The sequence below is a fragment of the Poecilia formosa genome, unplaced genomic scaffold (genome assembly GCF_000485575.1).
Source record: "Poecilia formosa unplaced genomic scaffold, Poecilia_formosa-5.1.2 Scaffold79, whole genome shotgun sequence".
NCBI lineage: Eukaryota > Metazoa > Chordata > Actinopteri > Cyprinodontiformes > Poeciliidae > Poecilia > Poecilia formosa.
This window is the reverse complement of record NW_006800018.1, coordinates 94,843-121,949: the sequence shown is the minus strand read 5'-3', so window position 1 is coordinate 121,949 and position 27,107 is coordinate 94,843. Positions and strand designations below refer to the sequence as shown.

The 27,107-nt window shown below is 43.2% G+C and overlaps 1 protein-coding gene across 2 annotated transcripts in view; it reads right to left on the bottom strand.

Annotated features, from left to right (window-relative positions):
* Positions 1-499: 499 nt before the first annotated feature.
* nrip1b (nuclear receptor interacting protein 1b) overlaps positions 500-27,107 on the bottom strand; it is a 53,729-nt gene continuing 27,121 nt past the window's right edge. Inside the window, exons 2-3 of one of the 2 annotated variants that reach the window (XM_007556418.2) lie at positions 15,691-15,762; positions 500-5,511 (exon numbers count right to left, since the gene is read on the bottom strand). In XM_007556418.2, coding sequence (XP_007556480.1) covers positions 1,448-5,050 — 3,603 coding nt within the window. In that variant the 5' untranslated portion in view covers positions 5,051-5,511; positions 15,691-15,762 and the 3' untranslated portion in view covers positions 500-1,447. The remainder of the gene's footprint in view (positions 5,512-15,690; positions 15,763-27,107) is intronic. The other variant, XM_007556419.2, reaches the window with a different exon arrangement.

Here is a 27,107-nt window from a genome sequence, read left to right as displayed (position 1 = left end):
TAGATACCAGACACCCTTTAAGACAAAAGGAGTCTCGGTGATTGGAGGGCGGGTTGAGCGCGTGTATCCAGCTGCTCTGAAAACAAATAGAGTACCTGTGGTCTTCTCTTCATCAACATGCAATTCTTTTCGACGTGTTATGAGTAAGAGAGATCGCCACCGAAATAAAACATGTGATGCAGAGCACAACGGTTAAGAAATTATGACAAAGAAAAATCACAAATTACCAAATTCAGAAAAGATAACAATACTGATAGGATTTTTTTTCCCCCGCCCCCATTTCATGCTGTTAAATTATACTTAAAAAAAAAAAAAATAGACACCGAGGGCTCAGTTTCGATAGTGCACACTCCAGGTAGTCTTTTATATTGCATGAAAAGAAAAGCGCCATGTGCATCACACTCAAACTTCTTTCTGTGTGGATCTGTCTCTCTCTCTCTTTCTTTTCTTTTTTTTTATCAGGATGGCAAGATAAGTCAGTCAGACAAAGCAGCCTCTTTTTTTTTTTTTTTTACTGTTGCTCCAGAAACCCGTTTACACAGCGTTGCTCAACTGTAAGTGCCACACGCTCTCATGTTGACCCATCTGCTCAGAACTGCACAATCTGCAAACACATTACCCTGAATTTGCACTGTCGAATCTCGCCCTTAAAGGCTCAGCACGAAAAAAAAGAAGAAAAAAAAAAGAAAGAAGAGAAAAAGCAGAACACAGTGAGTGAATCTCCACTGATGAAGTCTTTTCCCCACAGCCCTGAATTCTGAGGAAAAGCAAGACAAAAGCGTTCATAGTGGCGCGACCTGGAACGGAGGGTAGGTACTGCAGTGTGAATCTATCGTGTGCGTCCTTTTAATTAGACCACTGTAACTGTCTGAGAATGGCTTTGTCTGAAATCCCATCCGAAATTAATAGGACTTTATATTTCTGACAGATGTTCTGATCGAGAAAATAAAATCTATCCACTGAGCTGAGCACAAACGGTGCTCAGCTCAGTTTGTTGAAATCATCAATTATAAATGTTGCCTGAAATGTTCTCTAAATGTTTGATGCGAGGCAACATCCAGAACACAGGAAAAACCGTTATGTGTACACTTTAGTGATAAATTAAATGTGTAACATAAAATATAATAAACGGGGACTTTACATTAATTAATGAGTGCAAAATAATGGTGGATGTGTACGGGCTAAAAAAAAAAAAAAAAAAAAAAGATGTTTTTGGATCAGTTAGGCTAAGACGGACCACTTTTTTTTTTTTACCATTCCACGTTGAAGCTATTTAAAATTGAAACAGCAATAGATTTTTTTTTTTAAAATCAAATCAAAAACAAAAAAAGTGAAAAAGTCTTTTTTTTCCATCAAACCAATTTGGCAAGGTACACAAAAAATGAAAACAAGAAGGAGTCAATGGACTTGATTCCACTTTGTAGGTTTTTGTAGTTGATACAACTGTTTACTGGGACGACTGGCTCAACCCCTGGCCCTCATGGCTGTGCTTGTCATTGTGGGTTGGTGATTGAGGGGTGGAGCTCAGGCTGCGTTCATAGGTGTGCATGTCACTGACTGGCTCCTCTTTGACTCTGACCACGGGCCGGGCTCCTTCTGCCTGGTCCGGCGCCTCTTTCCTCAGCTGGATGTTGCCCTTCTGCAACATGTAGTACAGGATCGGGTTGGAACGTGAAAGCCGCGGGGAGTCCGGGTTCGACTCACAACCCTCGTCCATGCCATCGTTTTCCTGACTGCTCCATCGAATGGGGCTCTCAGGCTCCTGTTTGATTAAAGTAGGGGGCTCTCGTTTTTGCGTGGCGGGCCATGGAACCGGTTGGCGGATCCATGAGGCTGGGCGGATGGGGTTGTTGCCTTCAGGAGGGGTGGGCAGTGGTCTTATATGATTTGGAAGCCCTGAGTTGAGGGAACCATGGGTGTGCCAGCTAGGCAGGTGGAGGAAGTTGTGATTTTGTGTAGGCTGACTGAGAATGTTACCATTGGCTTTGCCAGTGGTCTGCAGGATAGAGGGACTGGGTCCCTGTCGCGGCTGCTGGGACAGTTCCTTCAGACAGTTGTCGGAGAGCAGCAGCTGTTTCAACACGTTGAAGCCGCGACTCTCTCTGGTAAGGGTTTCACTCATAGGGCTTCTTGGTGGAAGCTCCTCCTCTTTTAGACTCCTCTGCTGCTCAGGGTCTGCCTGAACAGTAGACGAGGCAGACATGTTTGCGTTACCACTGTCCACTGCTCTTGGAGAGCTGATGCTGTTCAAGCTGTCTGTATGTTCGGAGCAGAGCCGTCTCCTTTTAGGACTGGGGTTTGGATAGTCCCTATGCTCCTCTTTGACTTGTCTGGATTGTGGCTCAGGCTGCATCGTTGCAGCACTGGAGTAATAGGTAGTGGTCTGTTGTTTAAGCAGCTGGCTGAGGAGGCCATATTTCGCTATGAACTCTGCAGGCCTTGGTTCCGTCTTCAGGTCTTGCTGAGAATCGAAGAGCGGGCTATTCTTCCCGTAGGAACTCAGTCTCTTTTTGCCGCTCAAGTCCTCCGACTTGGTAAGGGATGACCCTACATCCTCCGTAAGCTCTGATTTTATTTTGACATCCAAAGGGGACCCATTAGAGCTGTCACAGAGGATGGAGGCAGTAGGGCTCCTCTCGAAGCAGCCGCCCTCCATTTCAGCAGTCCCGTGGCCACTTCCACTGGGTCTTTCTTTGCGGCCAGCTGTAGCACCAGTTGAACCGGTGCCTAGAAGTAGCTGCAGCACAGTACGTCTCTCCAAGAGGTTCTCAATTTGTGAGGAAGGCGGGGAAGGTTCCTTACGACTGAAAGGTGTGCTACTGCCTGAAGCTCCATCGGAAAGCGGGGTAGGGGTGGTCCTGTTGACAGGAGTATTGAGTCTTTCCAACAGAGCATGGGGCCTGCTGTCATTGAGTTCCTGGCTCGCCCCTTTTCCAGAGGAGATAGGTGGGGGTGGGGAAGTCGTGCCACACTGCGCCAGATTTTGTAACAGTTTACTGGCACTGAAGGCAGGCTCTGACGCTTTGTCAGCAGGGAAGGTCTTAGACTTACACAAATCAAGTGGACTGGACTGGACATGGGGAGAGGGGTATGAATATGGGGACTGTGCAGCACCTGTGTCACGACTAAGCGAGTAGACGGACTGGGACGGGCCTGCAGGCCTTTCAATTGGGCTCTTTGTTGGACCCTCTTCCCAAGTAACTGACCCCTTTTGTTGATTTCGTGACATGTTGGCCATAGTTATATCAAGGGGCGAGTCTTGTCTGCCTGTGCTCTTATTAGCCATCTCATTATTTCTGCGCTCAAGAAGAAGTTGCATGAGTGTGACCTTGGGGTGGGATTTTAAGTCTGGGTTCATTTCAGGCTCTTTGTTCTTGGACACAGTTGATCTAGATGGCTCTGGCTTCCATTTGTTTAGTAAGGATTCGGTCAATTTGTCCAAGGAAGAAGTAGAAAAGGAGGAGGAAGATGACGATATTGGATATGAAACAGAAGAAACAGCCATAGAGGAAGGAGAAAAAGATGTAGTGGGAGGCTGGGTAGGAGCTTGAGGAGATATTGTTACTGGGGGTGAGGAGAACGCGGTGGTAGAAGAGAACATGGAGCTGGAGGAGGAGGAAGGGGGTGTACTTTTGGGCCCTGTGTCCTGTAAACTGCTGCGGCCTCTCATCGAGAGGTCAATGGGAGAACAACTGGAGTAGGAGCTCTCAGCATCACTGCTGTCCTTGGTGTTGCTCCTATCATGGACAGAGCACTCGCTGTCTGATGTGACTGAAGAGGAGCCACTTGGTGGCAGAAGTCCACTGATGTCCTCCAGGTGCCCATTCTTGGTCAGTTGCTTCTGGTTGTTGTGGTTGTTCAGCAGCAGCAGGAGCAAGCTGCTGCACGTTTGGGGTGGGCGGGTTGGACGTGTGTCAAAGCCTCGCTTCTCCCTGGTAGGCAGGCTTGGAGCGTGTGGGGGAGTGGGCGGAGAGTTTTGGCTGTGGCCTCTCTGCAGCGAGGGGCTCTGAGGATTGGTGGCAGCCGTTCGAGGGAGTGTCGTTGTTATTGTGGCTGTCGTCATTCCGTTTTGAGTCGATAAGGAGCTTACTGTGTCTGAAGACCCCCCCACACTTGGTGGCCTTTTGTCCTGACCATGCTGCTGGTTTGCCATGGCGGCCAGTCTTTCACTGGCAGATCTTCCTGAGAGCTGAGCTTTGAGGGCATGCTCTCTGGAGTATTGCTGGAGGTGAGCTTCACTGGACAGCAGGAGGGCGAGTTGACTGCAAGCTACGCTGGGCTTGGGTGAGGGTGCGGGACTAGAACGGATTTTAACCATGTTGGCCACGGCCTTCAGACGTTCTGCACAGGACACAGAGTCGGTCGCGGCGGGAGCTGCAGGAGGCGTGGCGCTGTGTGCCGACCTGGGGGACTCTGGCGGCCTGTCCTGACTGTGGCCCCGGCGGCTGTAAGGGGTGTTGTTGTGGTTCTGAAGTTTGCTCTTCCTCATGAGGCCTTTAAGGCGACTGGAGGCTGTGCCGTAAACAGGTAGTGGCTCTTTATCTGTAGCTGGTGCCTTGGACGGAGAAGAACACTCACCAGTGGGCTTATTAGAGTGCTGAGACATTGCTACACTCTGAAGCCTTGAGCTGAATGACTGAAGCAAAGACGCCAACAGGGTGCTCTCTCCAGAATGGGGAGATCCCTCCAGGGCACCATTTTGCAAGGTTCCCACTTGGCCATTCAGCTCTACTGGAGGTGAACTCATTCTCTGGTTCCCTGGATCATTCCATGCTCCAGAGCGCAGCAACCGGGCCTTCTTTAGGTGTTGCGAAGAACCTAGCTTGGGCCCATTGGTTCCAGCCTTGGGTACCATTGGGTCATGGTTTGGTAGTGGTAAAGGCCCACCCACTTTATTGCCCTGCTCCTGATTGCTGTTGGAAGCCTCGGATCTCCCACCTGCCGTGGCCCCAGGCCCGGCCACCACTGGATGCATCAGTAAACCTTCCAGATAAGTTAAAACAGCTGAATCCTTGTGTGTCTCAGGGCCAGGCTCCTCCCCATGAGTCATGTTCAATACTCAGATCCCTTCTTATAGCTCAGCAATGCTACTGGTAAATGATAGCTGTCCAAGTCATCTGGCTGGCAGTTGCACGCACTTGTTAGAAACCAAAAAAGAGGTTGTGATGTTGCAAAGAGTGAGTATAAAGGTTTAATTAAGGGTGCACTGGCTGTATATGATCCCTCTCTGTGGTTGGCTTAGTGTGGTGAAACAGCCACCATGGCTGGAGGGAATCTGGTGCAGGAGAGCCTCCAAGGCATTGTTGTACGCCTTTAACTGCTACAGGATCCCAGAAGGCCCACCTTCACGCTCACATCAGTGGCAGTGGCGAAGTCAGTGGGATTTTATCACAGAGATGTTGGCGTAATCCATCGTTGTTGATATCCAGCGTGTCTGTCCTTCAGCCTGGCTGTTGCTCTGTCAGTGGCGCCTTTATGCTTTGCAGATCTCACAGTGTGTCGCAGGGTGACCTACAGGAGGGAGAGGGAAAAAGAGGGAGGGAAAGGTGGTCGGAGGGGGGGAGGGAAAAGAGGAGAAAAATAAGAAATCGTGTGAGAAGCAAGGATTTGCAGTGCACTATATCACATTCATTTCCCCACCTTGTCTGCCATCTCTGTTACTTAGCAACATTTCAGACTGACTGCACACGGCTCCTTCTCCTCTCTGCACTCTTCTCTCACAGCCACCCAACAGATTAGGCTTGATTAGATCCGAATTGAAAATTCAAGCCCACTACCTTGAAAACATTCAGGTCTTGAGCAGCAAGCCTCTCCCGGCAGCGTCTTTCACAAGTGAAGGGCCTTGTGAGAGCTGTGCATAATTCTTTATGCAGGTTGTCATTTCAGCGGATTATCTCTCTCTACCACCTCCTGCCTTCTTATGCACTTGAGTTACATCTCACACAACGCAACCCACGGTCTCAGTGGAGCAAAAGCCAACCACCCACCCACGTACACACCAGCAAGCATTTAAGCGCTCAGGCTTAAACACACCAATAAGCGTTAGAATGAGGACCTACAACAAGGTTCACTTGGAAGATTTTATGTACCAGGACATTAAATTTGAGGTGAATTTAACCTGGACATAATATTAGGTTAATTCAGGCTCGCCAAAACACACACATAAAATAAAAAATCAAATGGAATACAGATTTATTCTATCCACACTGGTTGTAGAAATTGAGAATGTGCTTAAATCTAGGAAAGAGTTGGTTTAGGCAGCTTGCTGTCCAACACAATCTAAAAGAAAAGACATCGACAATGATTTTCATTATTTAGTAACCTAACAAGATTTGGATCTAGGGATATGAAATTCCATAGGATTTTTCGTCAAGTTAAGATGAATGTAAATTTTCATGTTGAGGCCCGGACATAAAGGGGAGAACCTTGGTTCTCTGCCTCGGTATTTAAGACTCACATTGAAATAAATAAGGAAGCAGCTCCTGAGTCCTTGCCAAGGTGGCCGACAACACCCACTAATATTAGAGAGAGACGACTATGGGGGCACTGTGTGTTGAGTCAGAAAGTATACCAAAGATTTATAATTGCTGTGAGAGCAGCACAATTTGCTAACTGTTAGCTGCTAAGGTTAGCATACGCTTCACTGCTTTCTACCAGTGTTAAGCTAGAGGGTTGTTTCTAAATGGGTTTGGATTACGACTAATCTCTGGTTCACAATCTAGAACAAGATAATTCCACTTTATTTCTTTTGAAAAAAAAAAGAGCTTAAGATTGATGAAATCTTTATTTTCTCTTTCTAATAAAAAATACACATACTTGTAGCCTTTTTTTGTTTCATACAGAAACAATAAAAAAAGGGAAAAAAACTATAAAAAAAACAACAACCACAACAAAACAACTAATTCAAATAATGAAATAGAAAGAAAGAAAAATAAACTATAGGCTAAAATTCACGATAGCTTAAGACCAGATCTTCTTTCTTAATTTAGCAACATGTTTCAACACCTATGGATCATTTACTGGGAGAAATCCTCTTCTCTGTAACACATAGGCCAAAATAACAATAACTAAAAAAACTTGATTCAAGCCAAAAACTTTAAAAAAAAAGAAATGAAAGTGTATTTTTCTCCTTTTCTCAGATGTCAGAATATTCATGCTGGAATATAAATGTATATATGTTCAGTATGCGTTTCTGAGCAGGGGTTCAGTGTCGGTTCATTTTCTAAGCTTCAGTTCAAATTCCTCTATGACATCAGCACCAAGTGTGTTTAGTAGAGATAGAGAGACTCTGGCTCTTGCCTGTTTTCAGAGTCTACCTGTGGTTCTGCGTTTCCAGATGAATGCGGTCCTTTAGCGTCTTATGTCTACTGTAAGAAGATCACGGCACCTGGCCTTAGATTTGTCACTTGCAGAACTTCTAGAAAAAGTTCCCCTTCACAGAAAACACCAAAGCAGTAATGACTGTTCACGATACACTGAGGAATCATGCACCTTATGCAGAAGAACAGTCAGGTATGAGGCTATTTTTTTCTTGGACGAAGAACGTAATGGCACCTCAGCTAAGCCTGGAAAAGTTGTGTTAAAAAACTACAGGAGTCCTGAAAAACATTTTAGCCAAAATCCTTAGACATAAACAAGTCTGCTTGGTCCTGATACAATGAGCCATGTTTGAAGAAAACATATCAGCACAACTACCGCATTCTAGTTGTCAGAGATCGTGGGGGAGGGCTAATGATCCAGACTAAGTTAACAGCTGCAAAACTTTGGCAACATTAACTTATGAGTTCTTTGTGATGATAAAGTATCTTAGAGTCAAATGTGAGGTCATAGGACAGCTTATATTCGTTTCATGTCAAGCCAGGACATGAAACAGGATCAGGGCAGCAAATATAATCTGTAACAAAACTGCTAAAGAAACATTTACTGAAAGAAAGAAAAAAAAGAAACAAGGCATTGCAATTGGACAGGACTGGTACTGAAGAGCAACTGAAAAAAGAAAAGCAGAATTTCGACATTAAACTTTTTTTCAATTGGCCCTAATTCTCTTCTTAAAAGAATAATAAATGACTCTCAACAAACTTTAATGCAGTTTAACAGGCATGTGGCCCAAAACCCTGAGAAATTTAGAAGATGATAACTCCATGCTATTAGTGGTAAAAGCAGTTTGACAAGTCTTTCAGACAGCTCCGCATTTTGACATTGTTCTTAGAGGAATAGCGATATAACGGAAATCTGACATCTAGCCTCTATATTTATCTTATCTGGTGAGGACCAGATGAATACATCATGACATGACACAGAAAACTTGAGCATTCAAACAGGGTTTATGTTTGAATGCTCAAGAGAGAGATATATAAAACATGCATAATGCATAATAACAAATGGGCCTAGAAAGCTTATGTATTAGGATACAAGAGCAAAAAACATGAAAGGACTTGACTAGCGTGAGGGACGTTCACTGGTAAAAAACAAAAACAGGTATAGAAACAAAGCAAGGATACATTTATAAAACAAGTTGTACTCTGCTGTCAGGTGTGTGTGCGTGTGTGTGCGTGTGTGTGTGTGTGTGTGTTTGCACAGACGTTACGGGTTGGCTCGGAAATTGGGCGGACCTGTCACAGCACACCATTGTCAGGAGGGCAGAGTCAGTATCACCGGGGTGCACGTCGTGCCAGTTGCCATGACAGTGTCAGCAGTGCTGCCCTGGGAGACCTCTGCTCTGAACCCTGTCAGCGTGGTTTCCGTGGATACGGGGCGCCTCCGACAGTCCGGGCTGCATCTCATAAAGGTTAATTAATACAGAGCTTCCACTTCGGCTCAGCAGCTGTCCTTGTCCTGTCCCGACGCTGTCCTCACCTTTTGCGTCCGCTAAGCAAGCCGACATTGCAGGTCACATAGCAGGACAGCAGACCTTGTTTGTGAAGAAAGGCAACAGAAAACCTACTTAGCCCACAAGCCTGAACGTTTCACAGGGAGCCGAGGAAAGGTCAAAAGACCAAATCGACCTTCCCATCTCCGAGGTCAAAGTTCACAGGGTGCCACAGGATTAGGTGGTGACAGCAAGGGCAGCGAGGTGGCACAGTTAATGCCACCTTGAAAATGAACTGGGATTTAACACTAGAAATAAACTAATTAGCTGAGATGTAAACCTGAGTAGCAGGAGGAAAACAATCACATCGACCTTTTTAATGCTTTCTCAAACTAAAAGTTTCTTCAGGCTCAGGCAGCAGTGAAAAGCACGAGTCCACCGAGAACGCTCAGTCACCATTGATTACAGTTGAAAGGCCATCTTTGAACTGCTGACCCAAATTTGGAAATGACAAAGAGCCGACCTGGTCACCCTGGGCCATCTGACGTCTGCCATCATGCTAATCTTAGCTGCACTGGATTAAGACTATTTTTCCGCCAGTGGGTTTAACACTGTCCTGATGGAATACCCCTAATGCCCGATTTGATCAGTGCAGTCAACATGTAAACATGTTTACCTTGGCAAGGGCTTGGCAAGATGACTAATATGCCAGGACTGGAACGCCTGGTGAGCAACAGGGTCAAATGGAAATGGAAAGGAATCATAGACACGCTCTCTCTGCTGCTGCCAGAGAACCTTGGAGTCGCGGTCCACCTTTTTTTGCCCCAAGACATATTCTAGTGGATATTATACCACTGCAGTATAGACGTTCCTACACAACTCAACCCTTACATTTACCAATTACATTTAACATTGGTCACTCAGTTTTTCTTTAAAAATTTTTTTTGCCAGTTTCCAAAGAGATAACTCAGGATTTTTAAGGCGAGGTTCTGTTAAGTAGCGATAAGCAGCTCATATCTCACCTGGAGACACCACAAACTTTACATTAATCAAAAAGAGAGGCCAACCAAAGCCAACTTCTAGCTAACTTAAAACAACTAGAGCCAAAAACTTAAGAGATTTCTGTGAAACCAGCTTTTATTTTGTCACCATCCTTGTACTGGATGGCTCTTTAACAATAGGTTGATAGTTATTTCAATGGGAAATATAGGATTGAGGCGGTGAACCTCTGATGATCTTCCTGAACGAAGCAAATACTCAGATTGGACGTAGTAAAGTGTTTCAAGTAACTGTGTGATGTTTAAGTAGAAAACAGTGGAGCCCCGCCTATTCATGGTTATTATTTGTAAAGTAATTGTAGAAAATTCCCCTAATTGTACATTTATTTCATAAAACATATTTTAAAAAGCTGAAAGAAAATGCAGCTGGGAAGCTGAAATACCTAGGCGTACGCTACAGACTAGTGTTCATAATGTAGCCGAACTGAGGGCGCAATTAATTTCCCTTGGCGGTGATTGGCTGTTCCAAGAGTGGGAAAAAAAACTGTAGCGCTACAATGGTTTACAATGTAAATTAATGTATATTTGGAGTATAACCTTTTAAAAAAGGGGTTTATAAGCATTTTAAGAGGGGATGTCTCAAATATTTGTGAATTCTAGCTACATGAGGGTAACTGTGGTCTGTTGCGCATTGATGATTTTAATGCTGGCAATTAACAAAATGTAATGTCTGTTTCTGGCTTCATAATTGGTGACTGTATGACAGGTTTATGGTGTTTTTATTCCTTCATGATGTAAAACACTTTGAACTGCTTTGTTGCTGAAGTGTGTTATACACATAAACTGGATTGATTGATTGATTGTGCTTAGTTTGGTAATGAATAACCACTAAAAAGTGCCAAAAGGTCCTTAAACTATGTTCTTGGCTGATTTTCAAACTGCCTTCCTCTCCGTTGGATTGTGACTGACTGACAATGTTTTACATATTCTGTTCTCAGGTTCGCGTTGAAAGACAATTGGCAGTGCTCCGCCTCCTACCTCAGCTTCCTGTGTTAATAATCATGATTTTCAGCTTGAATAACCGCACAATGCACAATGCACGCTTGAGATCGGAGTCATTTTCAGACAGCAGGAGTCTGCATCAGTCTCTGACCAGAAGTCTCAGATACTTCAACTCATAACATTTCAATGAAACTTAATTTTAAAAAACATAACAATCCCTCTCTGATTAATTTTCAGCCTTATTTCTACCCTTGTCAGTTAAGACGATTTGGCAACTGGGCATGTCAAAGCAGAAATATAATTTTTCTGATCAGGTATTCTTCTGTATTTTTGCTTGTTCAGACAAAAAAAAAGAAAAAAAAAAAAAGAAGAAGAAATGGCAACCAAGAGGCAACATTTTTACTCTATGAATAAAAAACAAAGGGGAACAAAAATCTCCACAGTGACGGATGTCTGTTAAACACCTGACCTTAATATAGGGGGAGCTGTCCTCTGTACCGAACCGCTAAAGCACACGGCACTCCACCTCTCCGCGCCGAGAATTTGTGATGTGTGCATTACTATTACATTATCTCCTCTGCTGTATACATTGCAAACGACCTTACACATCTGTTAACATGTCATCTCAATGGTGGTGGCACCCAAAAAGCCTGACCTCCACCCTTCCTCCCCCCACAGCGGGACACCAAGGCACAAGCGAGCAGCTCTACACTTTCTGTGGTGATTATCCATTATCCTTGACAATGTCAGCCAATGACAGAGCAGGCACCGTTCTAAAGTGATTTTTACCCCTACAGTCTGCCACGCACACACAAGAGGGTGGGGTGGAGGGTAGTGATGGGGAGGGTGCGGCTTCATCATCTCCTGGCTGGTTGATTCTTCATCTGTTTCCCTCTCCCTCTCTTTTCATTTCACTCCTATGCTACTTAAGAGGCATCAGCAACAGGAAAGGTCACTGCACTCCAGCCAAAGAATAAGGTGCATATTAGCAGTAGAGGGCCGGCGTGTATGTGTGTGCATATATTAGAGGTGTGACTCGATTAAAATTTTAACTGCAAAGGTCTTTAATTAATAATCACAATGACACTTTAATTGGAGACTACATATTGACAAGTTATTGAATAAATAGACATGTCAGCTCAACAAAGATATTTTAATCTGATATTTAGGTTATTCAGTCATCAGATTGGTGCAAAGTGCTATTATTAATGCTGTTCAGCTTTTAGGTTTTTCAGGATCTCCATTCGTAGAATGTCTAATAAAAGAGAATAACTTCTTAGAAACATGGACGTCTCTGCTTGCCGCAACATGTTTAGCTCCGAGATGCTATTTTAGGTTTGAATAGCTGTGCAGAGAGGCCAACTCCTTTTAGCACAACTTGCACACAATAGCCTTTTCCAGCATTCCATCTGATCGTTTCTTGTAGCAGAAATGACCAGCAGCGGGCCAAGAGAAGCCGCTTTGTCGTCCATTGCTGTTGTTTGCTTGTGTGGCAGATTTATGGCTGCACCAGGAACACAAAGGTTCAGACTCCAGACTATTTTAAAATGGTTTAAAAAGCTGAAATCTATGTAATCAAGTAATCAAAATGAACTCGATGATATTAGCTTGTTAGGTCTTTCATATTCTATAGACAGCATAAAGTTACAACATTCTGCTCAATTAGCAGATTTACTAAAAACTATTACTAAAATTAGCTATTACTTTCTCCAGTCAACACGCCTCCTTCTGTTCAGAAAAGATAATCAAAATATCAAATAAATGTAGGAACTATTGATACAAAAATGTGCTAATAAATACGCTTTAAATTACATCTTCAGAAGTGGAACAAACTGCTGCTGTTCTGTTTTTGCAGAAATTAGATGATGTTCACATTTACTAAAGGTTAACATACGGTTAGAGTGTCATGGTGAACCTCATCCATGACATTCAGTGACACTTTCAATGTGGGCAATATGACTCACCGCCCAGGTGTCACTCTGAAAGGGGCAGCCAAAAAAAAGGGATATAAAAATAGGTGTCTTTCCAGGGAATAGTGAGATTCTGATTAAATCCTAACGTGGAAGGATGCCAGATTTTTAAGATTGTGTTTGATCATCTTTTGGACTGGACTCACACTCACCAGAGATTCTTTAAAAGTTCTGCCACCTTTGCTAGCCAATATAAGCATGACCGCACCTGCTGCTAACACTCTTCTTTAATCACACAAGAACTTAGTTGCTAAATGACCTTCAATGTCAAGAGTGGTAATCCATTTAAAATGTATGAGAGCAAACAAAAGAATTAAGCGGGGGTTAGAGCCGAAGCAGCGGCAGACAAAGTCAAGGTCATTCATCCCACCAAGACTCCTCCACTTGATGCAACAGCTGGTGTCCATGCAAAGCTCTGGGCGTTAATAAAAAGTGACAATGCTGCCTGAGCGGTGTGTCTTCCTAATGTCTGACACCAGCCTGGCAGATGTGTTCTCCCTGCATTTAAGGGGAGTCAAGGTTAAAGGAATTTAAAAAGGGGAGGCGATGCCTAAACACTATTATATCATGTAATCTGCAGCCTAGCACCGCTGCACACACTCAACAGGGTAGCTCCCTTACACATGCGGCGTGACCGCTATTTGTAAATTCAATATGGCCTGACATGATTAAATAAGGCAAAACATAAGCTGCCGGACCAAATGCGGCTGCTCCGAGACCTCCGCGAGCGCGTTGTGTATGCACACGAGCGACGGGAAGGTGGAATTAGAAGCTCTTGTTCAACCTTGAGAAAAGGTAAACAAGAGAGCAACATGCCACCGAACAGCAGGGGAGCCGGAGCAAGTAAATGTTTCTGCAGATAAGTCAATCGGGACAAAACAACACCTGAAAGGGAATACGCTGAAACATGCATGCCCACACAATGAGAACTAGGGCGCTGTGACCCATTTCCGTTAGACACACTGACTAAACAAGATGCTTCACACACACACACACACGCACACACACACACACGCACCCACCCATGTGCGCACGTTGAAACAGATGGATGTACAGCATCACAACGGAAATGTGATACATCAGAGCTGAGAAGTCGAGATAGCCTGGGCTATCTACTGAAAAAAGAAAAAAGAAAAAAAAAAACAACAGAATCCTTTGACGGGGTTTGATGACTAGTTTCTATCGTTTAAGACTTTGGCCTAAATGAGGGCCTGACTGCGAACGTTCCTGGCCTGAATCTGGCCTAGCATGAAAAGCGCGGGGGCGGATTTTAACCTCATCTGAACTCATCAGTACAAGGAGTTCCTGAGGTTGAGAGAAGGGAGAGCTTGAAGGAATTCATCCACGCTGATGAGTCATCTAACCGTTTGAGAGGCCAGCTGAGCGGCGGAGGATGGGGAGATGATATCACCGCGCTGTATCACAGACCTGGACACACTTTCACCGCGCTCTACATGCCTAAACAGGTCCGAGTAGATGGGCTTCCAAAGATGTTTGCGTCCATAGTAAATATTTGTGTGCCATTTGGAAGACCCACCCAAGGGCCATTTCCTGAGTGGCTGGGAATTAGTGCATCAATTAAACACACACACACACGCACGCACGCACACACATGCATTCCCTCCTAATGAGCCGTGGCTGCCATCAGTCCACACCTGATCCATTTCTACCAGGGCTCAGAGGTAATCTCATGCTTGCATCGCAAGTCTGAAATGGCGCTCATTTCCCTCCTGAAACAACATGCATTTTCCATCTGTAAACACGGGCCTGCAAATAGGAACAGCTGATTGCCCCGTGGCCAACGTGCTTAGAGGCAGAGTTGGGCCCTTGAAACTGACTGCAGTGGTGATGTCTGAGGGAAATGGGCCACTTTGCAATTGAGATCAAATGTCCCACTGTCAGGCTGCCCTGAAAGCTGGATAAAACCAGCTAAAAAACCTTGGCCTTTAATGAATCATTTCCATAATATCCCTGGCATGGCTCCTAAGGAGGCCATTGCTATGAGTCAGCAAGATGTCTGGCTTTATTGGGTTAAAGAGAGTGCTGCTCTTTTCTTTTTACTGTGGGTAACTCGGGATGGTTTGGGAGTGTTATAGCCGAGCTGCGATGGATGTCTAAGTGATGGAAAGAGAGGAGGACGTATCTCTGCTATCATTTTGCCTTTCATAATGCTCTCATTGACCTACTTTCTGGTTTAAATCATCCTAATGCTTGCTTTGGGTGGGATTGGAGTATTATATTACAGGGCACCATGATATGTGAGGGAATATTCCATTCGAATCATCAAAAACACAGAGGCTGTACCTTCCCACCCGTCATCTAGAACACAGGCTGCCTCAAAGTTAAACAATTAAATGGATCTTTTGGAACAATTATGCACTTTTGACCCAATAAAGCAAATGGCAACTGTGTTTAACTTTTTAATGGAGAGTCTCTTTCAAGCAGCACTGCTCTATTTAACAGAACTTGGTTCATGCCAATAACCAGGAGACCTGGTGTCTGTTCTGGTGCTCAAACAGAGGAAGGTTCTGCAGCTCCAGACTTCATTATCTCCACAGAGTCATCATCAAACTCAGTCCCCATAACTTTTAAATCAAGTTTGCACCGTGAATCTGTAAACTGCATCGTGTGGGAATATACTCTACTCTGACTTTTTTCTACAGGTACGAAGTTACAGATGTAGTTCCTCTAGGCCATTTACTTGGACCACTCAACTTGTCTCGGTTCATAAGCATGGAAAGTGAACTGTTTTGCAGTATCATTATTGGCATTCATCACTGACGCAGACCAAAACATGAGACAAACCAAAGCCATGTCAGGTGGACTGGAATCTATAAATGAAAGAGTAAATTGATAATAATAAACAACTAGTGATGATCATAGTCCCTGTCTACTTTTTAACTCTTGATACCTTTTGGTGGCTGCAGCTTGTGACTCGGTCTGCTCCAGTGTGGCGTGTCACTGCAATTTCCAAGACTATTTTCTGAAAAAAAAAAGAAAAAAAAAAGGAATTTGTTCAATCTTTATGTTCACAGCATGTAAAATTTATTACAGTTCATGGACATTTTGTTTAAGGAGTTTGTTTTCCCTGAATGTTGGCATGTTTAGAGAAAAAAAAACTGTCAAGTCAGCTGATCACAAGAGCAGAGATAAGGAAGAGTGTAAATATTAGCTTCTGTATGCTAAGTCAGTTTCCGCTGTGGGTATTTAAGGTGTGTTTGGTATCTGAACTATTACAATAGGCAGTAATAAGTGTTAGAGGGGGTCTCAAGCATTTGCAGATTATAGCTACTCACAGGTGGCTGTGGTCCCTGAACCCCATGAATACTTGATATCAACTATACTTAAATGACGTAGATTGGTATCAAGCATAGAATTAAAAACATCTTTAAATTAGAGTACTTTTATTCAACTAATTTCGTTTCATTTACAAGTATACTAAAAGTCTGAATTCAACTTTCTCTTTACCAAAATGCACAAATGTTCAAAGCAGAATTTAGTTACCCAACAGGGCCATAACTGGTCTCCAATACTAACAAATGAAAGATTATACAAATTAGTCAATACAGGCTTTTGTGCACATTTCACCAACACAAACAAAGCTACAGTGTTGTACTTAGCGACATGGTAAGTAAGGGACTGATGCTCCGTCACATTCATCACTTTCAAAAAATACATATATTTTTTGAATCAACTGTCCCAGATTTTCACTCTTCCACCACCAGTAGATTTTCATTAGGTTATAAATAACAGATTTGCTGGTAAAATGAGTCGACACGGCCATCATTAGAGCTACTATCCATTTCCCACTGACACCAGGCAGAATAACAATGAACATGGACTTATATACATATTGACTGAACGTTGCACAGGGCGGTTTTGTAATGAGACTTTCAAGAGTCAACAACTCGAGCCTGTCGCATCCTGTGAGTAAAGTTAGGATCACAGAACCAGCAAGTGACAGCAGAGTTGTAGGTCGTATTAGAGAACCGAAGGTTCTGCAGGTCGTAGAAACGGCTTCGTGACCTGCTGCACCAGCAGTGCAGAGGCGCAGCAACGGTAGATTCAATTTCAAACAAGTGATCCACACCAAATGCATTGCAAACCATCTAGATCACCATCAGAACTCCAACATAAAGTGTCTTGAAAGTACAACTGGTTAGATACGCTGATAGCATTGACCCAGGGGTCAGAGAACTGACTGAACTGAGATAACCTAGCAGGCTCTTGCTCAAGATAGCCTGATAGGCCACACTACTTTGGTTTTCCGCATACAGGATGAAGTGACAATTTAGCCGTAATTCACAAGAAACATCATCATGTCGCTATTCAAACTACACGGTTTCAAGAAGAGAAAGAAGAACTGGAAAAAAGCTGAATCTTTGCAGTTTTTTAAAAGGGTGTAAATATGACTCTTAAGCTACAGCTGGATATTCTAAGATATCAAAATATTTATTAATCTGAGAATGTCTAATTAGGAATGTTGGACATCTAAAGGGCCAACCACTCAAATTATAATCCACCCGAAATATGACTGAATTTATAGCCTACTACAAGTTGTGATTGAAGTAACATGCATTTTTACTCTTTAATAAAAAAAAAACCCTAACTACCAAGAAATGCATGTTTAATTGGAAATATTATCAAATCACAATCCTATTAACCAGTATGTTTTACTCTGTATGGATTTTAGCTATTCAGTGCATGAGTGACTGTCTAATACTTAGTGTTTTTCCACTGTGAGCATGTCTTCACTAATTATGCTGAACTAATAAATGCACCTGGGCACTGTCAAAAATCATATGGTCCCAACCTGTTATACCACCTCAACATAAAAGATCGGTGTGTTTTCACATTAAAACTCGAATAAACAAAAGAATAAATTATTGCCGGTATTTGCATATTTGCCACTGATGCACTGCAGGCTGCAGTGAATTCACACATTACGTTCAGTACCTACATATAACAAGGAGCACAAACATGTGAGCTGCAACATGAAGGCCAGGGATTCATGTTGGTTTTCCTAATAACAGAACTTTCCTCAGATAACTAGCCCCGTATGGCATTTCTGACTGAACCTCTGAAGTTGGATTTGTGAGAATAAAAATTGTTTCATTCAGTTTCAGAGAGTCTGTGTAAAAAAGAAAAAACAAGTCACCTTTCCATCAGCTGAGTCAGAGTTTACCTTCATATCTCCAGTTTTAATTTAAAGGAAACGGAAATATTCTTCTAAACATCATAGTATCACATGAACTACTATTCAACTTTTTGGATCTAAAAAAAAATCTGAATTAAATTCAATTCAATTAAAAAATACTTATATTGAACCTAAAGAGAAGTTAAATGTTGCAAGGCATATCATCCAATGATATGATGCTGCCTCATTATGATTAATAGACAGTTTGAACTTCCTCCTCGTCTTTCTGATCTCTGGTCCTGCTCTGCATTCACAAAGCCTCATTTTCAACTCCTCAGGATCTGGGGTCATAGGTCAAGTATCATTTGGAGAAGCTACTCAGCTGCTCCCAATTAAATAAAATCAATATCTTGTTGGTACTGTTACGCATTGTAAAACAACAGTCAGAAAGTAAAATAAAAGGCAGTAGTGAAAATGCTTCCAAAAAGGGATTTTGCTGCATATTCATATCCAATGATTGGACCCAAACTCCTGAATTAAAGGTACGTACACAGCAAGGAAGGAACTGACTGCACACACGGTACTTTGTAACTAAACTAGTGTAACCTTTAAGAATTTTAACACAATAATAAATTATGTGTTGACTAATGCGGCTTGATAGCGACAGAATTGTTATAAAATCAACGTGATTGACGAATCACAGCAGCCCTAAGTGGGCATGTGAACAAAGTGATTAGCCTATCATCATACACTGGACTCATCCCATCCCCATTTTAAAGTTGAATACAGTGAACACAGTTCTTTTCACTACAGATCTTGCAGTAAAAGCATCAAAGATCAGCCTCTTTTAAAAGGCGGTGTGAACTGTGAAACTGTTTCTGCCAGATTTGCATCAAGAAATCAGCTGCTGACTGCAATCAGACAAATTTCAACCTCATCAAAAGCTGAAACATCTGTTATTTTTCCGATCAGTGAAGGCACCATGCTAAACGCTACAAGGTCACGCTGACAACAACACTCTGGTGTGAATGCGGTTGCTGAGGGGCGAAAAAAAAGAGACTAACTTGAGGCTTCGTTTATTAGACAGTATTTGTCATTGGAGGAGCATTAAACATAAACTAAATATCAAACAAACGTCTCTTAAGCTGCCCCACAGATGGAACAGTGGGAGGTTCTGAGCATCTTTATGCACGTTTCCAACAAGCTCGGAGAGGAAATTCAGTCGTGTTTTAATAATCCGTCCATGCTGTGGGGAAGGAATCAAGAGTTGGTGGACTTCTGTGTGTCCAGATCAGAATATCTACGAGGAGCTCGTCTGTCAATCGATTTAGTGTCAAAGAAATATTTTAGAAAGAACACAGGCCTACAGTTTGAGATCGACAGCAGGTACACTGTTGCCCTCAGGCGCAAAACATTGAGTATTAGGTTATTCTCTCTCTCTACACACATCTGTTCAAACTCCAGCACTTCCCAAAAATAAACAGAAGCCTTTAAATTTGGCCATGTAGACATCCTGGCAACTCATCCCTGGTCAGGCTGGACACAGTTTGCTATATGTGAAGAATAAATGCCTACACAGATTGCAGGTGGTGGGCTGAGATGTGTGCGTGTATGTAAGTCTGCGGAGTTAAGGACCTCAGGTAAGATAGGATTTTCGGAAAATCAGTTTATTGAATTACTTGATTATTAAAAGGAATTATTCTACAGAATACCGAATTAAAAATGTTAAATGGCTGCAGTCCTAGTGCAGATACATCTGTTGTCCATACAGAGAAGTACAAATTGCGGTATACCTCAAATGTCTTCTGTCCAATAGCAGCTATTCTGTTATAGCTGCATGCATGTACGGTAACTGAGGATTATAAAACCAAATGTATGTGTGCGTGTTTGTTTCCTTTATCCCTGTGATGGATCGTTGACCTGTTGAGGGCGTACCCTGCCTCTCACCACAGGACAGCTGGGATAGGCTCCCCTGCCTCTGTGACCCTGAACAATGCAAAATGGGTACGAGAAACAAATGACTGCATGAAAATGAAGAAGAAACTGTCCTCTGTGACATAGCTGCTTTAGTTAAAGGTGAGAAAAGTAGAAGTGCTGATGAACACGGGCACACAAGTAAGTGGCTGTCCCTTCTGCTCGTCATTACTCTCAGTACGTCTGGTTTTCCATCTAAGCAGACATTAATTGTTATTAACTGCCTTCACCTGGCAGCCCAGGTGCAATCAGTCCCCAACTGAGTAGGAAGAATGAAAACTGGCAGAGCTGTGGAGGAAAAACTCTTTTGCTTTTCGGCGTGTTTTGGTGGAAACAGTGAACTCGGTTGAAGGGTTGACGAAACTGATCAGGTTGCATTTTCCGTAACCAAGAGAAACCCACTAATTGTCTGAGATGCAGACGAGCACGGGGCCAAGGATTACAGGAAATGAGTCTTTCCTCTCTCGGTCAGCCACTGACCATTAAATCAGACAGAGACAGATGGACGAGGGCAGCACCCAACTTCCACAGTCATTTTGTCGTAATGAAGAAGATCAAGAAGACAGGGAGAACTCTATCAGATGGTAAACGGAGGGAAAAAGTGCTCAGGAGAGAATCAGAACAAGCTACACCAAAGGCAGATGCTAACACACCTTTTGTGCTGCAGGTTGGGAGGTGAATGCGGACACACATCACGCTCCCGTACCTTGTCATCCTTAGCCATGGAGGCTGATACAGGTAAAATGCAGTAATCAATTTGCTCTGCTGGCAGGAGCGCTCCTTGAGAATACTAATGAGGCATCCCACCACCCTCTGCTGCCCCCATTCCCCCTTCTCGTTCCTCGTTCACCTTTCTCATGACTTGACACCCCCTTCTCCAAGTGCCCTAGACCTGACCAAATGCTAAAGGAGGGCGGACTGTCTTCTGCACAGATAACTGCTGCCACTAATCAAGCCTACGTGCAGTGGGGCGTGGGATTAAAAGAGCTTGCACAGCTTGACTCAGGCACTGAATGGCGTTTGGCTCTCGCACACACGCACACAAGCTGGTGCGGGCGAACGCACTCGCACAAGATCTAAATGAAAACCCAACGGGGAAGCCGGCACCGTCTTGTCCTAGAAAACGCGCATGTACATGGGAGCCGTGGACGAGCAAACAGCACAACAAGGTCAACTTAAAAGCTGCTGTTAGGTGAACATTCTCGGGCTACAAAAGGAGCACAAGCACAAACACACTCGCGCGCAAGGAGATTAGATCTAAATTTACTCCGCCAGTCAGAATGGGACTCGGTGGTGAGCCACCCATCTCTATCGCTCTGAACACATGTCACGCAGGGGAGCTGCAGTGTTGCGAGCATCTAAAGAGGGAAACAGGAACAAACTTGACTGGGAGTCGTCGGGGTCTTAATTCCCGTTCGGGTTTCATTTGGAGAGATGGCTCACAAGGTGTGTTTTGTGTGCGGGTGAGGAGGGGGCATCCGCTACATATCAAACACACTGTAGAAGCTGAAACAAAACTTCCTTAATGCTATTTTTATGAACACACAGAGACTGTTTTTGAGTCAGTGCAAAGTTACAGACGGTTACAGTTTCAACATATTTTCTGTCCCAAGTTGAGTTTATGTGTGTAGCACATTTCAGCGACAATAAAGTTCAAAATGCTTTCCATCATAAAAACATCATACAGTCATCGATTATGAAACAAGCACTAAACATTACAATATGTCAAATGCCATCATCAAAATTACTGCGCAGGTGCACATCAAATATGTTGATCAATGTTCCACTTACTATTAATCAAAGGCAACTCTAAACAGGTGGGTTATAAGCTTTGATCTAAAGGAACTCAGGGTTGTGTTGCAGTTTTCTGGAAGTTCCTCTAACTTGTGCTGCGACGTTAGTCTTTTAGCCTGGAATTGTTCTCCAGGTGATAGAAGGCTGACTTTGTAACTGTCTTTAAGTGTCTCTGAAGGTTCAGAGACCGAGTCCTTCACCACACCCAGATTTCGGAGCTGATCCCTAGTTTCTAACAGTAAAGTTAAAACTGATGTGGCACACTTCCTGCCTTTTAATGAGCTCTCCAAGAAAACAATGGGGTGACCAGAGGTATTTAAATATTTCTGAGCACAAAAATCAGTGATGGCGAGGAAAATACAGGAGCTCCATCTCTCTCCATCACAGGTTATGTCGTTTGGCAAATTAGGAGCTTCGAGTCTGTTGATAGCTTGACTGATTAACCAGCTAATATTGGATTGTTACACATGTGTTACTTTATATACTGCAAAACCATTTAAAAGTCTAATAATTTGCACTTAAAAACTACTTCTAAATGTAGAGGTTTGTTCTAGTTTTTTCTTTCAGTCAATGGTAGGAGCACAGCAAACAAATATATAAATAATCTGAATGCCAGGTTCTTATGGTACTCCCATTTCAAAATGTCATCATTTTCCAGAGTCAAGATTTTTTTCTATAACATGAAGTAAAAAAAAATGCCCTAGTTGGCTTTATTACTTACTTTTTTCATTATATAATGAAACAAAGTAATTGTGGTGACTTATCATTTGCCAGTGTGATAAAGGGCCATTTCACTATTCTTTGGCATCTTGACAAACTTGGATCAGTTAAAAATCTGTACTAAAAATATCATAAACTTGATGGGATTATACAAGATTAAATCCAGATCCTTTACATCTCAGTTTGTGATGTATTTTCCAATATTTTCCCAAAATAATATATATATTTTTACATCTAAAGGAAACCCTTTTACACTGAAGCCTCAAGATCTCCATTAACCCTTTCAGGTGTGAAAGAATGTTGCGTTCGTTTTAAAACCCATCAGTAAAAGGATTTAAAAAGCCAAAAATGTCCTTTTTCATTTGAGAGTGAAAAAGAATACCGAAATGATTAAACAATTAGAAAAGAAACCTAATTTGTGATGTGGCGAGCCAAAACTAAAGGTGCTCAGTGGAAAAAACAAAAAAAAACAAAAACATTTTTATATTTCCAGACATCCTGACTTCTCCGCTTCCCATGTCGGAATGAGACGAGGCAGTCTGGAAAGTCAAACTTTTTCACAATGCTAACTTAATTTTTTCTGCGTTTCCAGACTTTTTTTTCCAGACCTTATTTAACACAAATCTGTGTTAAATAAGGTAATTTAACACACAAATCTGTGTTAAATAAGGGAGAGGGGGAGGAATCCCACAAATACTCAAGTAATTCAGGTAATCTAATCTATGCTTGACCAGGTGTTTCTGCCCTTTTGTACTTAAAATCCCCAAAAAGCATATGCTTTCCCTTAGAACCAGTGGACACAGACACACTTGTGCACATCCTGTTTCCACCATCTACAGTCAATCTGTTTATTATAAACCAGAAACCCTTCCAAGGAAATATCCCTTCTACAAAAAAGCTAGAGAGTCACTTTGGTTTTAAGTAATTCTGTCCAGAGATGAGCAGTCAGGATGTGTGCAGCACCAACTTAAAAGGCTTTTGTTTATTCTCAGGCTTTCTCTGACTTCATCTAAATTTCAGGGCACTGAGCTACTCCTTGATATTCTAGGTTGTAAAGGATCCAATCAGAGATTTTCCGGGACTCCCAGAAGGACTTAATGTAATCGAGTGATTTGAGGAATCACGGAAGAAAAGGTCGAAACGGAAGAAATAAATGTTAGAATCATAATGATACATTTTGAGTTTTAAAATGTGCCATTATTAGTAATAACGTGTTAAATTTTCTCATCCCTTAAGAATCCTACGATGGCCAAACCTTCTGCATACATACAGAAACACACTCGTACTCACACGCAGCAGCAGCAGGAAACAACGCCACCCAATGCATCTGCAGGGATATTTCATTATGTACATAACGAGTACCATTAATCGCTCTTAACAAGAGGACACAACCTCACCTTGGCAGTCTCAAAAGCGCAGCAGGAAGAAGGTGGTGATGGTGGTAAGGGAAGAGGGTGAAGGGGAGAGAGGGGAGAGAGGGGAGAGCGGGGGCATGGAAATATCTATAGTGCTGAAAGGAATTAAAATTCACCACACTCAAGGACCTGCTGCCTCCTTTTGACCAAGCACATCGCGGCCCGTGGGCGTGTGGAGGCGAGCCAGCAGTCACACAGAAGCTGCTCGTCTGAAAGGCGCATAAAAGAAGTAGAGAAGAAGAGAGGAGGCGCGGAGGAAGAGGAGGAGAAGAGAGGAAATAAACATGAGAAGAGAGAAGAGCGCGGTGGGGGGAATGCCGCAGTGGGGGCTCGTGCCCTTGACACACTGGCTTAGGTTCACAGGAGGGAGGGAGAGGCGTGGGGGGTATTGTCATGTGCCATTTGTCATTTAAATGTCTGATCCTTCTCCTGTCTACCTAACCACCTTCATTCCAAAAATTTTTGCCCACCTTTACTTGACCTTATCCCTTCCCTGACCTGGAGGCATCAACCAATCGTTCCCTCTGCTCCCCCGCCTTCCTGCAGTACCAGTACCCCATCCGCCCCTCCAACCCCCATGGACTCCTCTCTCTCTCCCTCTCCCTCTCTCCATCCCTACCTCCACCCCACCCCCCCAGCGGCTGTGCAGCAAGGTCAGGCGGGTCACCGTGTCCTCATGTCCTCATCTGTAATCCGCTGCCATTCGTCAACAGCCCTGGCCCGGGCTGGAGAAGAGGGGGGAGAGGCAGCCGCTCCGACGAGGGGAGAATGCCCAATTAGGCAGCTGTCACACACACACACACACACACACACACACACACACACACACACACACACACACACACACACACANCACACACACACAGCTTGGTACAGCAGAGCAGGAGAGAAGGAGGGAAGCTGCAGAATCAGCCCACTGTCCACAGACGTGGAAGGGGTGGGGGGTGTGAGGTGGGACAAGGGGGTGTGTACAGGAATCCTTTCAGCTGTGAGGGTGTGTGTGTGTTTCTGCTGTGTATTTGGAGCAGTTGGACAGGGTCAGCTACAGTGTGGACATGTATGACTGCTATGTGTGAGCTATGAGAACAGGGACTTCTGAGGTTACAGCGGTCATATAAAAGGTCGGGGCCACAGCGCTCTGATCCGAAAGCAGACCCGCGTTCTGCTTTCGTCAAAGATCTTCTATTTTCTGAGAGAATCGTGGACACAAAACGTCCCCATCCTAACATCCAACTGATCTGTTAAACAATCCCTTTTTTTTTATGTATAGACGCACACTAACAGCAGGTATGAAATGGGTGACAAATATTCCATAATTGGACCATTCATCACCGGCAAACACATCTGTTTTGAGTAATGGGAAGAGTAATCAGCAAAAATGATACAGAGGCGACTCCACGCCAGGCAGCAGGAAGATTTATACCCGAGCAATTCAGGACTCAAGCCTGTACGCATTGATTGTTTAGTCTAAATGCCTTTGCGTTTAATCAAAGGGAAGAGTCGAAATGGTGCCATGCCAGCTGGGTGATGCATGGGCCTGGCACAACTAACCATTAACCATGTAATCTTACGTAACTCTGAGAAGCGTGATTGTGTCGGCAAAAGTCATCACCATTGCTTTTGTGAGGAATGGCTGGATGAAAGGACCAAGGCTTTCCATCATGACTCATTGGGAGTTTATATGCTTATAATAATGTTAATTAGCACAAGGCAGAGGCTGATTAATGATGTTGCAGTTTTAAAAAAAAAAAGTTATGGTTACAAAATCACTGACAGCTTTATAATCATCCCATCATCCTGAGGTTTAAAGTTCTGTTAATGAGATCAGCGCGATGGGAGCCAGTATGGATCGTAGAGTAAGACACAGCTGCCCCTCCTCCACATGTTGCTGCACACTGCCGTCTTGCTGACTATTATTACATAATTATTTTGGTTATTTTCTGGATTGGCTGCTTTGGAACTGCCAGCCACTATATGGAGAAATTATTCGTTTTCTGTGAATAATTTAGAGAACAACCCAAAAATCTGCAAACACTGAATCGCTAATCGACAGGGTTCCACTGAATAACAGTAAGAATCAATACATTATTTCAGTAGAAGTGGAAATGATTAAGTTTTATGATTTAAACAAAAGCAGTTTGACTATTTTATGTACCTCTGTTTGAAATTCTAGTGCCGATACGGTGATATTGTCAAGCTGTGATATTTTTTCAAAGATTATCAGACAATAAAAAGAAAAACAAAAGACTATGAGAAGCAGTATTTAACAATCTTTTAACCAAATCATGGCAGTTTTATTTACAGTTAGGAGATTCTTTGCAAAAAAGTAGGAATCTATTTTCGCTCCTACTTTTCAGTACCTCTAAATGTCAAAGTTCAACAGGGTTCACTGGAGCTTCAAATCCAGCTTTGAGTGGTCAGTGTTCAAAAGGATTGCGTCACTGGCGTTAGGGACACTTATCCAGCAAATCCCGTCTGAGTAGAAAGTACACTTCATGGGGACTTAGGCTAGATGTCACCCAGGCTGGACACACATGCTCCTCTACCCCATTTTACCCCGGCGACTGCTCCGAGCTGAACCGGCGTCCCTGCCAGACATCGAGCCCACACACCGTCACTAAGTTCGTTAGCACTGTGGAAGAAGAATGCAGCTTTCTGCTTGCTTTTATGCAGCTGCAGCTAAAAACTCATCACTTTATTGCTTCGAAGGTTCACCTATCCAGTCCTGCAGTCCAGTCTTGTTTATACAACAATCACCTGTCAAAGCAAAGTCAAGTTTTGAATTTTCAGACATAACACTCCATTGACTTAGAGAGAAACGTAAACAAACGATTACGCTGAAAAAGTACTTATGTGCAGAAAATAAAAACTCAGTAATGCCACTGTTATTATGAGTGCAGACATGGATGGCTCCAGTGGGCAACTTGTGCTGAGGTGGCTTAATTAGCAGACTTGTTGTTTTTTTTTTTTGTTTTTTTTTGCCATTTTGCTGAACTATTTTAGAAAGTGGCTTCGAGATTCATATGCATCACAGTTTTTCCTAGAATATTGTGGAAAGGTTTTGTGGGGCCAGGTGTAGTTTCCTCACAATGAAGCATTTCTCTGCTACCAGCTCCTTATTTTAAAGCGTCGAAACACATCAAATTCTGCTTCAGGTATTAATTTAGTACTTTGTGACGCGTACAGTGAATTTAGATACGAGAAAAGGCCTCGTGGTCAAAAAGTACAGTTCATTAATTTTTTTAAATACATAAAATAACACCAGGTGGATCTGATTCTAATTCCAAC